The sequence below is a fragment of the Eschscholzia californica genome, unplaced genomic scaffold, assembly GCF_041429995.1.
Source record: "Eschscholzia californica isolate CP2 unplaced genomic scaffold, dmEscCali1.0.p SCAF_3, whole genome shotgun sequence".
Classification (NCBI taxonomy): domain Eukaryota; kingdom Viridiplantae; phylum Streptophyta; class Magnoliopsida; order Ranunculales; family Papaveraceae; genus Eschscholzia; species Eschscholzia californica.
The window spans coordinates 36,874,851-36,889,130 of NW_028238420.1; the positions used below are offsets into that span (position 1 = coordinate 36,874,851).

Here is a 14,280-nt window from a genome sequence, read left to right on the forward strand (position 1 = left end):
GTCCGAGCCCTTTTTTGGGCTTGGGCCGGGACTTGTCTAGGACTTGTCCCGGGCTTTTTCGAGGCTTTTCGGACCACGAAAAGGGATCATCATTCGAGTGGGAGTTTTTGCCAAAAATTATTTTCCGATTCCAACCAAATAATTCCAAAATCAATCCGGGCCATCCAATAGCCCAAAACGGATTTCTCTTTAAATTGATTTATGAAATCATTAAGAATCGAACCAACATTTTTTCCGAAATTGACCCGGGCTTTCTCGAGCCCAAAACGGAGTTTTTCTTAAAGATGATTTTAGAAATCATAAAAGATAAAACCGGAAAGCACCACTAGTAGAATTCTTCGAATTTAGACTTAAGGTCCGTAATGTGACATGTGATGTCAACAAAAGTATCTCCCAAGATAATCATGCATATATAATTCTTAGCCTTGATATATTATATGATTGCATGTGATGTGAATGCGGGAAACTAGTATGGCCATAGATTTATTTCTTTATTCTTGTTTTAAGCACGGATGGGTGCATGCTTTGTAATTAATTTTAATTTCAAGTTTATACGATCTGCGAATCGTTAGAGTCTTGTAATTAGAGTTTAGGGTCTATGAGTCCATTGAAGAAACTCGAGGATGAAATCCAAAGGCGAGTGGGAGAAATCAATGGAGTTTCAAAGATGGCGATCTAAGACGAACCAAAATGCGAAACAAGAAGAAAACCAAGGGTGATTAGATCTTCTAGGTTAGGGGCCATACTAGGATCCATGCCTGCTTGATTTACTTTCTCGCGCGCATTTACTTACTTATTTACGCTTTATGTCGTGGATGTTAGTTAGGCTAAATAGTTCACTATAACAAACGCCAGACTAGCGTAAAAGTCCCCAAAAGTAATCTTGAGTAATCGCCTATCCAGATTAAGACACTCGTTGCGCCCTTGTTCGAGGAAGGTGGGTCGGCCTTCGCAGAGTACCTCCTCTACCTTGGGACAATGCGGGTAGGTCTATAGAAGAGGCCTACACGTCTAAATGGTTCTACTCAACGAGATCAGCAAGAGAGTTTTGGATACTCGAGGCAAAAGGATAGATTAGTCATTCATTAATGAAATCTATTAACCAAGAGTCATAAGGTATGATCAGTGAAGGAATTCACTCACCCGGAACGACGGAGTCAAAGGGTAGGGCCTTCGTCCGCTTTACTTCGAAGAACTGGGGTCTTGGAATCACTTATTCAATCGGGGACGATTTTTATTGAATAATGTGGGAAAACTAATGTTTTTCAAAAACGATAACGAGTTTTAAAACTTTGCCATTTCTTTATGTAGTTTTAAGATGACACAAACGATTTCAACATTGAATCACACCTAAGGGAGGTGCTGATCCACTTCCTAGAATGGAAGAATGAATCCGAGAATAATTCTCAGATTCAAAAGGAAGGTCACTAGAATACCCAATCCCAATGTTGACTCATACAAGAGAAGGTCAAAAGCCATTTGCAAGCAATCGTATAACATTCTCTTTGGAAGAATAATGAATGCTAGCATAACCATTAAGACAAACTGAGGAAGAATTTCCCACAGAAGTCATAAATGGAGAGGTACGAAACCTCCAAGGCAATCTGAAAGTCATCCTAACGGAAGACAACAGAATACATCTATCACCCAATTCAATATTGATTGAACAAAGATAGATAAGACCTTAGATGAGTCACTCAGGTTGTTACAAACAAACTGAGCAGAACATACGGGAATATCCAGTCTAAGAAAGGTTCTTGAGATTTGGTACAAAGAATCTAAGAAATAGATTCAAAAGGGCAAAAGGATCAGTCAAGTGAGACAAACATTTGATCAAAGAAAAGCAGCTACCGAGTACATGATCAAGAGTATTTCTCATTACTGTGAATTTTTCTGAACAATGGCTAGACCATTTAAAAGGAAACTACCTTTAGCACCTGGAGGACAAAAGGAATGGAATTATGAATTCCGATTCCGTATCCTTGTTAACAAAGTTAAAAACAAGTATCGTAAAATTCCTTCATCAGGTATTTAAGACCAGATGAGCGGCTCAGTGGGAGCTCAAGGAAATCACATACTTGACTAAAAGAAGTAAAGATCCAAGAGGGAGCAGAAGCAGTAATGCTAGGGATGCTGAAAGGGATCGAAGTCTTCTTTTAGACACTGATCTAGCTTAGAACTTAATAGTGATTATTTTGTTCTTCTAGAAACGTCTGATGTTTTAAACCAGTGATAAAATTAACTGAAGGTTAACATTGATAATGGCTAAAATCAAGAGATTCAAACTCATTAAACTTCAGCATTGTCAATTGGGTCTTAAGGACTAATTGACAAAGTCACCCTTTTCAAAAGGCATAAAGACTAGTAATCTATTAGGACTCATACGGTGTTATGCAGACCTATAAGTTTACTTGCAGAAGCTAGCGAGAGAAACTTCAAATACGTACTCTGACAACTTCATGAAGTATGAAAACGTACAAATCATAAAGTATAAGTCAGAATGTTTGAAAGGTTCAAACAAAGTACAAACCGAAGTAAATAATCACTTTGACAGGATAGTGAAAACTTGAGTCAAACACTTGATAACCATCAAAGGAGTTGAGAAACAGTTTCCCAACTCTGCTCCATGGAACACATCCGACGGATGGTGGATTCAGTGGGAGCAATCGAACATTGCTATGCATAATTCGATCAAAGATGGGTTTAAGCCAGTCTTCCGAATATTTTGGGACATATTCTATAAACGATTGTTTTCACACTTACCAAAATTCCGTCTAAAGCTAAATTTGTAAAAGCATTACAAAACTAGCTAATATCTGACGCAATTTCTTTTTTAAAAAGAAATTTGGGCTTCTTCCATAACCAATCAAGAGAACAAAGTGTTTGTTGCTCATGATAGTATTCTTCTAATAATTAGCACACCTAGTAGTCTGGGAGAAAACACTAATTATTACAAGAATAAGTGGGAGAAAAGTACAAGTCGATTTAATTCGATCATGAGAAAAATCATGGAGGGTCATGAAGAACAATCATGAAACTTGTACAAGTCGATTAAATTCGACCAAGAGCAACAAACTGCGACTCCTTGGAAAAGGAAAGGTTAAAGATATAATCTTATAAACCCACCGCACAAAAGCGAATGTCATTCGCCGGAGAACTCTCAAAACAAGTGAAAGTGTCTCTAAAGGAATATCTTAAAGTAATTGAGAAAATTCCAAATTGTTGTTCAAAAGCCCTAAAAGGTCAAATCTCAAAGACACAGAAAATAAAGGTTATTTCTGAAGAGATAAAAGACCTGCGCAGAAACGGAAACTGACTCTAGATTTTGGCTAGAACCCAAAATCATCGTGGAATCCATATCTCGTCAAGACATGAAGCTTGATAATTTAAGTCAACAAAAGACCTAAATTGGTTTTCCAAAATAGAAAACTGAGAAGGATGGAAACATTCGTGTTTCCCGAAACGAGACAAGAAGAATAAAGATTCTTCCAATCAAGTTATGTCCACAAGCATGCTTCAGAAATCTATCGACGGATTAAAAGCACGCAAGAGTTAGAATCTTCGATTCAAAAGGCAATCAGAGAAGTTTGATTCCTGGAGAATGAAGAAAATCTTGAATCACGAGTTTCAAGAAGGTAAGTGGGAGTAAACAAACCTTCCGGGTCCGTATGCAGACTACATACAAAAGATTGAGTACGACATAAGGTGTTGTATAACAGTAACGAACTGACTCAATAAAGGACCACACACAAAAGGATAAAATGCCATTTTGGGCATCTGAAGATCTATAAGCATAGATCAAAAGGATGATAGGATTAGAGAGACTCAGTACGCTGAGATGCTTGAGATCCGAAACAGAAAATCTAAGACTCGGAAAGTCTAAAAGAATTTCGACCCAAAAACTCATGACAGAGGGCGTTGCAAAACTCGGAGTCTAAAAGACATCGATGAGCTAGCACGCATGAGAGAGACATTTATGTTCGAAAACATAAAGTCAATCATGTTGGACATGATTAGCATTTAAACATCCGAATTCGGATTGGAAAACCGAAACACTACTTAGTACATCCTAGAAGGCTAAAGGATGAAGTAGTACAAAGTTGAACATGTCATCGTAGCAAACTTCCAGACATGGAAGGAAAGTAGGCTAAAAGTGTTTTAAGCCGGGAACTGTTGCAAATACTACACAAAGAATTAAAGGCCTTAACTCTAGTAAAGATTACTAGATATTATCAAGGTTGAAGATAGTAATCTTCAAATTAATTGATAATAAGCAAAGTTTAAAACCGACTACCACGGTAGTCAAACTAAACTGTCACCTAAGACATAGTATGAGATTCATACACAGTCTAAGGCATGAGGTATAAATTTTAAACCTCGACAAGTAAAACTGAGTGGGTAAAAGGAGTTTTACGGAAGAGGCTCAGATTTACAACTCTCGTTATCAGAAATAATAAGTATTATTTCACCAGTCGTCTAAACTTGGTTTAGTGTTTAAACGACAGTCCATCGATAATAAAACGTTTCGAATAGGTTTGTCAGATACGTGATCTGATGAATGAAACCCTATTAAGTGAACTTGGAATATTTATTATCAAAAATCCCTGGTCCAGGTCATTGCATGGACAACAATGACTCACGAAGACTAGCACGGGAGTCGATGGGATAGCGCAGTTTCATGGGCTATATGAATAGTATATTCTATTCGACTACGTGGGTGTGTAAAAGGTTTATACACTGGATAACCCTCAAATGAGAAGTACATCACTCGTGATGAACGTCAATACTTCTCATAAAGACAATTGGAGAGATTCCTCAAAACATGAGTGCTCCACTCATCTTATGTAAGGAATGCCCGACTTTGGTTCCGTTAAACGCCGCGCCGTAAAAGGAGGTTATAAAGACGGATACTGGGAAGGACAGGATAGACATGAAGTTAAGTGGGAGCGCAAGAATGGATTGTGTCACCCTAATCACATTAGGTACAAAGTGTCTCAAGGCCACTTGATGAGTAGCAACTGAAAATGCGTGGCCGCGCTCAAACGGATTAAAAGTTAATCGTTTGTCTTTTACAGTTGTACTCGGATATCAAGAAAGTCTGAATGATGTGACGTATCAGATGGGATACTAAATTGACACGGAAATCGAGGCATTGCACTTGTTCTAAGTCCAAGTGAGAGTCTGAAGGAGATGTCCTTCGACCAAGGTGACAATGCGAACAATTTTTCGGATAGGACAATTAATGTGGAAGATCATCAAGTCCGATTGATTTAGGGATCGTAGAGTTGTAGCTAGAGACCAACTACGATCGTCGAATTACGAAGTAATTCGCGGCTAACTTCGATCGGATCCTACAACGGGTTACACATAAGAGTGACAAATTGATCTAGGATATGACTAGTGGGAGTGAGATATAATCATGGGAGTGTCCCATAAACATATCTCATAGGCCTAAAAAGGAATTAGGCAAAGATAGTACAAAAAGGCCAAAAACAGGGTTTTTGGGCCTAGACCGGTTCGGGTACTTCTAGGACTCGGATTGGGCTGAATTTTGGAGGGTTAGTTGCTGATATAATAAACATTATATATGCCAATTTTCGTGGTGTTTGGACACCTCCTCCTTAGGGAATTGAGAAAATACCAATAGTTGCTATTTTCGACTATTTCCCTAAATCTTATTCTAAAGGGTGTTTTAGGAAACCTAAAAGGAGGTGGATTCTTATTAGGGTTCTATATAAACACTCTTAGGGAAGAGAATAAGGTGTGTAATTTCTCTCTAAGCTTTCTTACTCTACCACATCAAGTAGAGAGGAGAAAGTGAGCTAATTCCCATTAACTATCAATCTAGTCAAAGAAGAAGGTGTTCTTCTTTTCCAACCACCATTGGTGTGCTAGCTATACAACAAGGTGGGAGATCAAATTGATTGCTCGTGTCCCAAGTAGAGGAGCTACACTTGAAGCTCTTGGTCTTCTTCAATCAATTCAACTAGTTCGAGGGAAAAGCGATTAAGGTAATCTACTATCTCCATTAGATTAATTACTAGTTTTGCATGTGATCCTGGGAATACTAGTGTAGACATTAGATGTCATATTTCCGCTATAAACACTAGTAGAAGGGTGTAAATCCCTACATTTGCTGCAACAACTAAAGCCTTCCATTATATTTTACGAACATGTTCTTGAGGAAATCTGGACTGGTTCGACTTCTATTTCAACCTATTATACTGCTTCTTAACCTAATGGAAAACCGTATGTTACTCCTGTGATGTTACTTGAGAGTATGTTGTGTGTCAAAAGCCTCATCTGCTACTCTTCCTCTCTCTCTAAAATCAAAGAAAGAAACACGACAATTCTCCATATTGAAGTCCCTAGAAACTATTAATGGATAAAAACAAACTACAAGGGAAAGATAAACGGGTTCCGGCGAAGGTATGACCCTTCGCTGGAGGAAAAAACTTAGATCAGTAACTGGTAAAGAAGGGAGAGAGAGAGACGGTTAGAGAGTTGAGAGAGAGACGGATAGCATTAATAACATTTGATCAAACTCCTCAGGGAACTTTGTTTGGACCATCCAATGTTATCCTATCAATCTTCGTATATCTGAAATTGATATGCACATCATCTATGATTATCAATTTTTTTTTGTTAAAAGCTATGAAATTATTAATTAATGGTCGGGAAATTTATTCAATTGAAGTAAACCCAAAAAAAGTGGATGCAGCACTAGCCTGAGTAATCCGTCATAACAAATGAAAAAAAAAAGTGAATGTTACATTTAGGGTTAATTCTATTTTAATTTCTATAAATGTTAGGCCGTTTAATTGGACTTTCAAAGATAAAAAAATATCAATAAAGATAAAAAAATATCAATTTTCTTGGAAATAACTTTAGGAACCAAAATGGAGTTAATTCTAAAAAAGTAAAAACATTATTTAACATCATTTTCTCTTCTGCTTCATCACATCTCTCATCCACTCCATCTCTCTATATCTCCACCTCACTCTTCTTTTCTAATAGAAGACTGTCTGTAAGTAGCAACTATCAACTATTTAATCTGAAATTTGAGACCGACAACAAGTCAAACGTTGATATGCCTGACTCCTATTAAACGAGCCATTTAGAGAGAGATTAGGCCCAAGAAAAAAAGAATCGTCCACATCAGTCCTGACCCTCTGGTCTTCCTCCAATTGGAAGGCAAATAACATTGTCTTGGTCAATTTTTTTTGCGTTAAACTAGAATTTTCGTCCAGATATAGAAATTTAATCCTATCACGTTATTTTGAGATTTTTTGACTCCTTAAAATACAACATGAGATCATAAAAAATATCAATTGAGGCTAGGGGTCGGAAAACGGTCCGGGAACCCGAGACCCGACCCAATCCAACCAGATCGTTGGAATTCACTGACCGATGTAAGCCTGAGCCGGGTTTACCCGACCCATTATTTTGGCTTATAGTAGGCGAGACTCGGACAAGGCCCTCTACCCGAGTCCCCGCCCAATATGGTCGTCCGTTTAAGACCGATCGCCCGTTTGCTCGCTACCCTACAGTTTAAGACCGCCCGATCCGTCCTACATGAACCCGACACTAAATTGAAGATCCAACGGCTGAGGAATGAAGAGATACCTCAACCGTTGGATCAGAAGGGGGCGTCAGGTAAAACCCTAGGACACCCCTTAAACCTATAAATCCCCTCATTACTTACCTCTTTCTCTTTTACGCCTCCTCTCTCTGAGTCTCTCTCTCTCCCTTCTCTCCTGTCTTCTCACTCTTTTCTAACCAACCGAAACCCTAATCTATACCAGTTACTACACAGGAACCTAAATCTTTAGTAACCGAAGCTTACCTTTCTGACTTTCTCTTCAGCTCCCGGCTCGCATCTCCTTCAACCTTGTTGTTCTGATGGTTAATGACGAGTAACGACACCTTCTAAAGTTCTAAAGTATAAGATCTTCAACCTTGTTGTACTGATCAAATGAAGTGGTTGAAGCCTCTAAAATTCATATATAATCACTAGTTTTCTGTTTTTTTTATGATTTAAAGTTGTAGAATTTCTAAAACAGATCTTTTACTTGCTTGATTCAGTAGATCTGTCCGATCAAACAGATCTATGATCTGTTTCAGTAAGGTGAAACAAACGTGTATTTTTTTTGTTGATGATGTTTATATAATGTAGTTTATTGATATGTTTTAGAGTCTTTAGTTATCTTTATTTTGGAGCAGGTAACTTTATGTGGTGCAACTTTTAATTATCTTTAGTTTGTAGATATGTTTTACAAAGATAAGAGATATCATGTCATTTTTATTTTTTTGTGGTGATCATGATGTATTGAAGGATGAGATGATAAAGTAGTTTGAATAGTTTTTATTATTATGTAACTTTTGTTATTACTAATGGCGTAATTTTGTTAAAAATATAATTATAAATGAAATTAAGTTAATTAATGGTTATAGTTTTTTTTTTGAAATGAATCGAGCCCGTCCGTCCTGCGATCGCTGAAGCCCGATCGGATTAGCGGGCGTGGGCGGGCTACGGGCAGCCGAAATTACCAAAGTGACCGACCCGATCGGCCTGACAGTCTATAGTGGGCTTCGAGTTCCCGTGCCCGCCCGGTCCCTCCGAGACCGTCTTAAATTTGCCCGGGTTGTCTGAGCCCGACCGAATCCCACCCCTAATTGAGGCTATCATGCCATTTTATGTCAGTATTTCGGGATAACATCGAGCCAAACTAGGGACGACGGTGGAAAACAAAAAAAGTTAAACCAAACACCCCTTTAAGGTCGCCGTGTCGGCGGCCGGATGTTGCCGGCGACTTCATCATCTTCTCTCTCTTTTCTCTCTTCTCTTTCTCTCTCTTCTCTTTATCTCTCTTCTCTCTTTCTTCTCTCTTTCTTCTCTCTCTTCTCCTGTTCTTTCTTTCTTCTCAATGTCTCCGACGAAGGGGAGGAGCCCCTTCGCCGGAGCTCGTCTGGTTTGTTCAAACCGAGTCTGGTTTGTTCTCCAAACCAGATCTGGTCTGGTTTCCGGCTTCGCCGGAGATGGATAGGAGAATAAAAAAAAAAAATTGTCGCCGGAGATGGTGGAGTCGTCGGAGAAAGGAAGAAGAAGCTGAAAAGGATTTGGTTGTTTGGGGGAAATAAAAAAATCTAATTTTTTTTGTTTCCACCCAAAACTTTACACCCCGGAAACTATTTAGCTTTCCCAAAGGCCAGCACTTTGGGGAAAGCAAAATAATTTCCGGGGTGTGAAGACTTGGTCAAAAGTTGGTCAATTTTGTTTGACAATTTTATTTTGTTAGTTGTTAGAGGGAAAAATAAAAAACCCCCACCTCACCTCTCTCTCTCACCACCTCATCTTCTCTCTCTACCTCATCTTCTCTCTCCCTACCATTTTCCGGCCGGCGACCATGAAAAAAAAAACACAACACAGAAGAATTAAGAAACCCTAAATTTCATTAAACTTGTTACCCATTTCAACTTCAGAACAACCTAATAGAAAGATACTTAAAAACTATTACAGAGATTAAACCCAAGAGATTGTACAGAAACCCTAATCTACTCATAGGAAGATAGATCAAACAAAAGATAACCCATTTCAAGAAACGATCTAAGCTCTCTCACCACGGATTCTTCTCGCAAGTTGAATATCTTTAGGCATAATAGTCACCCTCTTAGCATGAATAGCACAGAGATTGGTATCTTCAAACAGACCAACCAAGTAAGCTTCAACAGCTTTTTGGAGAGCAGCAACCGCACTACTTTGGAATCTCATATCTGTTTTGAAATCTTGAGCGATTTCACGAACCAAACGTTGAAATGAAAGCTTTCGGATCAACAACTCAGTACTCTTCTGGTACTTTCTGATCTCACGAAGTGCGACGGTTCCTAGCCTGAATCTATGGGGCTTCTTCACTCCTCCGGTTGCTGGTGCTGATTTACGAGCAGCTTTTGTTGCTAGTTGTTTTCTTGGTGCTTTTCCTCCGGTTGATTTCCTTGTTGTTTGCTTGGTACGAGCCGTTACTTTCTCTCTCTAGAATTGATGGGGAAGATGAAGAGGAAACGAAAAGAAGGGTTTTGGTTTTGGTTTTGTGTTTGTTGCTAGTTGTTCTTCAACAGACCGGAACTCCGACGAAGGAAAATCCCTTCGCCGGAGTTTCTAGAGAGAGAGAGAGAGAATGAGTGAATTTTTTTTTTCATGGTCACCGGCCGGAAAAATTTTCGGCCGGCGACCTAATCGGAGAAGAGGGAGAGAGAAGATGAGGTGAGGTGAGGTGGAGAGTTTTTTATTTTTAACCATATTCCCCATAAAATATGTTTCCCCGGAAACTTTTCAAAATTTTACATATTTCCTTTAAAATTTCACAACCCGGAAACTATTTAGCTTTCCCGAAAGCGTTGGCCTTTCCCAAAACACTGGCATTTTATGTCTATCTAGTCTTCCCCCGAAACTAGAATATTCTCCAGATATACACGAGCCTGCCACGCGCCCTTTCTTAATCAAACAACCACAACCGTCCAGATGTACAATATCCAACGGACAAAACCAAAAAGTAAAACCTTATATCTTCCAATCTTCTCTCTCTACCTTCTTGTCATCTCTCTTCTTCCCATTTCATCTCTCTAGAATTCAGAAACCAAAATGCTTCTCAATGGAACTTCTGTTTTCTTTCATCACCCAATCATCAATGGAGAGATCACACCCCTATTCTCTTCTTCATCTTCTTCTTGTTTCATTTCTACTTCTCCTTCATCAAGAAGAAATTCAAGAGTTGGATTAGTAGTTTCATCAAATACTCGACCACTTACTGGTGTAATTTTTGACCCATTTGAAGAGGTTAAAAAAGAACTTTCTTTAGTTCCAATTGTTCCTCAAGAATCTCTTGCTAGACAGAAATACTCAGATGATTGTGAAGCTGCCATTAATGAACAAATCAAGTAGGGTTTGATTTCTCTTCTTAATCATACTTTTACTGTCTCAAGTTATTAACTTTTTTAGGGTTTTCTCTGTTTTAGATCTTTAATTTTTATGGGTTTGAATTAATTTTGTTTGTTATTTGTGATTTTTACAGTGTGGAATATAACGTGTCGTATGTGTATCATGCCATGTTTGCTTATTTTGATAGAGACAACGTAGCTCTTAAAGGACTTGCTAAGTAATCTTCATGAATTTTAATTACTAGGGTTTCTGATTTGACTTTCTTTAGGGTGGAATTTTGATTATGATGATGTTAATTGATTAGGTTTTTTAAAGAATCAAGTGAAGAAGAAAGAATTCATGCGGAGAAACTGATGGAATACCAGGTTTTACAAAATTTATAGTCTATATTTTTTGAATTCTTCTTTTGGTTTGTTTTTGTTGAAGATTTCTGTTTGTTATTCAATTTGAGTTGTTCTGATTTGGTGTTACTCACAGAATAAGAGAGGAGGGAAAGTGAAGTTACAGTCTATAATAGCACCCCTTTCTGAATTTGATCATTCTGAGAAGGGAGATGCCTTGTATGGTGAGCTTTCATGGCTAACCCAAATATTATCTATATTCTCATTGAATGTTTTAACACGTCCAACTCAAACCAATTGACAAAGTCTCAACGGTGTATTCTCCGTTGAAAGAATTTTCCTTTTTACGCGGGGAGATTTCTGTCGCTCTATAATACACGTCGAAATAGACTTCCATTTGCTTACACGGGGCGATTTCCAATGGGTTGAAGAGCCCTAAATATTACTTGTGAGAATAGTCCCACATGAGAAGAAGGGGTATCCCCTTCTCTAGCAACCAAGTATATAATGTATAGGTCCTCTCCACTCATTGCCAATTGGTTTTGAGTTGGATGACCACAAACTTCACATTACTCCTTGGTTATGAGACTTTTGTTTGTCCATGTGGGACTATGGTTTTATTGATGTTTACTAGGAATGGATTTAGATGATGATATACACAAGTACAAAAGCAAATTAGGATAAAAGGCTCCATTAAGTATTCTGTGAAAGTTTGCTAGGGTCCAGCGTCTTTTTATCGGCATCGGCAATCACATAAACTAAGTTCATAGTTATCAACTTATCATACACGATTTTTGAAGCGACTATCTGTAGCCATCGCGCACACACACAATTTTGTTGTATTAACATCTCTAACATCCAGTAGCCATGTTCTCTATAAGCTTGAGCTTGATAATCTGCTTCTCTGTTTCAGCTATGGAACTCGCTTTGTCTTTGGAGAAGTTGACGAACGAGAAACTTCTTAATTTGCACAGTGTAATTATCTTTGCCCCTTTGTCATCAAGTACTTCTATTTACTTCTCTATCGAGTTAGCTTATTCCATGAATATTTGTGGTGGCATTATAGTTGACATCTAAATGGGTATAGATATTTTTTTTTTCTATTGAATTGTTCGGTAAATGTTTTCCCTGATCAATAATAACAGGTAGCAGATAAAAGCAAAGATGTGCAGCTAATGGATTTTGTAGAGACCGAGTATCTCACTGAACAGGTGTTCTATTTCTTGCTCCTTTTTCAGCGTCTTGGCAGCAGCAATCCCTCGATGATCTCTCGATCTTGATTGATTCAGTGAACTTATTATATTTGATATGTAGGTGGAATCCATAAAACAGATTTCAGAATATGTTGCTCAATTAAGAAGGGTTGGCAAAGGACATGGTCAGAAATCAGAACTAATAAATCACTCCTTTTCACGTATTCTTCAACTGTTGTTCTTATTGGGCAGCTCTCTTTCTTTTTGCAGGCGTATGGCATTTTGATCAGATGCTACTGAACAATGAAGCTGCTGCTCCTTGAATGTATGGTTTAGGGTTTAACCAACTTCTGAGTTGCTAAATAAATAATGTAGACATGTATTTTCGTGTTAGATAAAGATCTGTCTTCATATAAGACTTCGAAGTACTTATGTTAGAGTCCCGCCTGCGAATAAATGTAGTCCATATATATATAGATTATACGAAAAGGAGAATGTGTGTTTTTTCTTAATTAATGTGTTTGATTTATTTTGTATCTAAGCCTTGCATATTATGTTGGAAGCCTTGCATATTATGTTGGAAGTCATCCATCGTAACTGTGAGCATAGACCACCACATAGGATAGAAAATGGTGATCTGATAGCGAAGAATGTAGTGGTTGCCCATTAGTTTTGAGTTAGTTATTGCCAATTAAGTTTGAGTTTAATGACTATAAATTTAACATGGTGCCAGGGTTGGGTTCACATATGATATGTTTGAAAGCCACATATATTCTACGTTATCCGAAAAGAATGAAAATAGATACTAGTCAAGAATGTGATGTAAAGAACAAAAATAGATACTAGCCAAGCATGTGATGTCTGGGTCTCTTTCAATTGGCTTCGAGCTGGAAGGCTACGAACTTAAACATACTTCAATTTGAAGACTGCACCTCATAAAGGATTTTTAACACTCATAGGATACACTTTATCTTCCTAATCTTTATCCCCACCTCAACTCCACGGCTTTCTACCACCGCAACTTTCGGCCACATTCATCTTCTTGATTTAAGCCAGTCTCATGGGGAGTGTCGAAAATTGAAATCACTGGGGACCAAAAGTGTTAATGAGTTTGAGGGTTGGGTGGGTTCTTCCCTGTTAATGGGATGTTTCATCATCATTGAAGATGGGTTGGTTTGGTTGAAATCATAATGGGTTGAGTTCTCCTTACTCTTCCACCTCTACATTGTTGTATGTGTTGTTTCAATTTGTTTTAGAGTTTCTTTCTGTAATATTTCTAGAGAGGAAGTCGAGAACAAAGAAGGAGAAATGCTCTGTTGTTGCTGGTGCAAGTGAACAGTAATTTTAAGGATTTTCAACGATATTAGACTTAAAGCAATCATTTATTTTTATTTATCGATACGGCAATTCTAATATAGTAAAAAAATTTCAATTTTAAAACATTGGTTTCCTAACAATGAGATGTGAATTCTTTGCTTACTGACATTGGTGGTGGAAAGATGTGGAATCAAAGTGAAGATGAAGATTAGAAAGCAAGAAGTAATTTAGTAACTTTTTTGGTCGCCTAATTCAATCTTGCCTGACTAATAATCAATTTCTTCATGCTCCATGTAAGGGTTGGCCCAGGTGGGTGATGTTCATGCTCCATGTAAGGGTTGGCCCAGGTGGGTGATGTGGGGAAATTAAGGAATTTTTCGGAGTACAAAGTTTAGGTGGAAACAAAAGCTTTATGTTTCTTTCAAACACTTAATATTTTCAGCTTCTTCCCCTCTTCTTCCTCTCCAATTTCCACTATGAACTCCGACAACCT

At 38.0% G+C, this 14,280-nt stretch overlaps 2 protein-coding genes across 3 annotated transcripts; one reads left to right on the top strand and one right to left on the bottom strand.

Annotated features, from left to right (window-relative positions):
- Nucleotides 1–9,435: 9,435 nt before the first annotated feature.
- On the bottom strand, nucleotides 9,436–10,420 carry LOC147549949 (histone H3.2-like). The gene is made up of 2 exons (XM_086668402.1): nucleotides 10,367–10,420; nucleotides 9,436–10,030 (listed from the first exon to the last, which is right to left on the bottom strand). Exons 1-2 carry the CDS (start codon nucleotides 10,418–10,420, stop codon nucleotides 9,608–9,610), a joined length of 477 nt encoding a protein of 158 aa, XP_086524528.1. The 3' UTR covers nucleotides 9,436–9,607.
- Nucleotides 10,421–10,521: 101 nt separating this feature from the next.
- On the top strand, nucleotides 10,522–12,982 carry LOC147549950 (ferritin-3, chloroplastic-like). 2 transcript variants are annotated; one of them, XM_086666757.1, is made up of 8 exons: nucleotides 10,522–10,935; nucleotides 11,070–11,153; nucleotides 11,241–11,301; nucleotides 11,414–11,501; nucleotides 12,191–12,252; nucleotides 12,423–12,488; nucleotides 12,592–12,655; nucleotides 12,741–12,982. In XM_086666757.1, exons 1-8 carry the CDS (start codon nucleotides 10,640–10,642, stop codon nucleotides 12,791–12,793), a joined length of 774 nt encoding a protein of 257 aa, XP_086522883.1. In that variant the 5' UTR covers nucleotides 10,522–10,639; the 3' UTR covers nucleotides 12,794–12,982. The 2 variants fall into 2 exon arrangements, with proteins under 2 accessions (XP_086522883.1, XP_086522884.1); XM_086666758.1 differs by lacking the exon at nucleotides 11,070–11,153 and having other exon boundaries at nucleotides 10,586–10,935.
- The last annotated feature ends 1,298 nt before the right edge of the window (nucleotides 12,983–14,280 follow it).

Bases quoted from the DNA above. Each gene is read 5' to 3' on its own strand.
- LOC147549949 (XM_086668402.1), bottom strand. From the start codon at position 10,420: ATGCCAGTGTTTTGGGAAAGGCCAACGCTTTCGGGAAAGCTAAATAGT. The intron at 10,031-10,366 runs GTTGTGAAATTT...CATCAATTCTAG, and splicing joins GAAAGCTAAATAGTTTCCGG to AGAGAGAAAGTAACGGCTCG.
- LOC147549950 (XM_086666757.1), top strand. From the start codon at position 10,640: ATGCTTCTCAATGGAACTTCTGTTTTCTTTCATCACCCAATCATCAAT. The intron at 11,502-12,190 runs GTGAGCTTTCAT...TCTCTGTTTCAG, and splicing joins GAAGGGAGATGCCTTGTATG to CTATGGAACTCGCTTTGTCT. The intron at 12,656-12,740 runs GTCAGAAATCAG...TTCTTTTTGCAG, and splicing joins AAGGGTTGGCAAAGGACATG to GCGTATGGCATTTTGATCAG.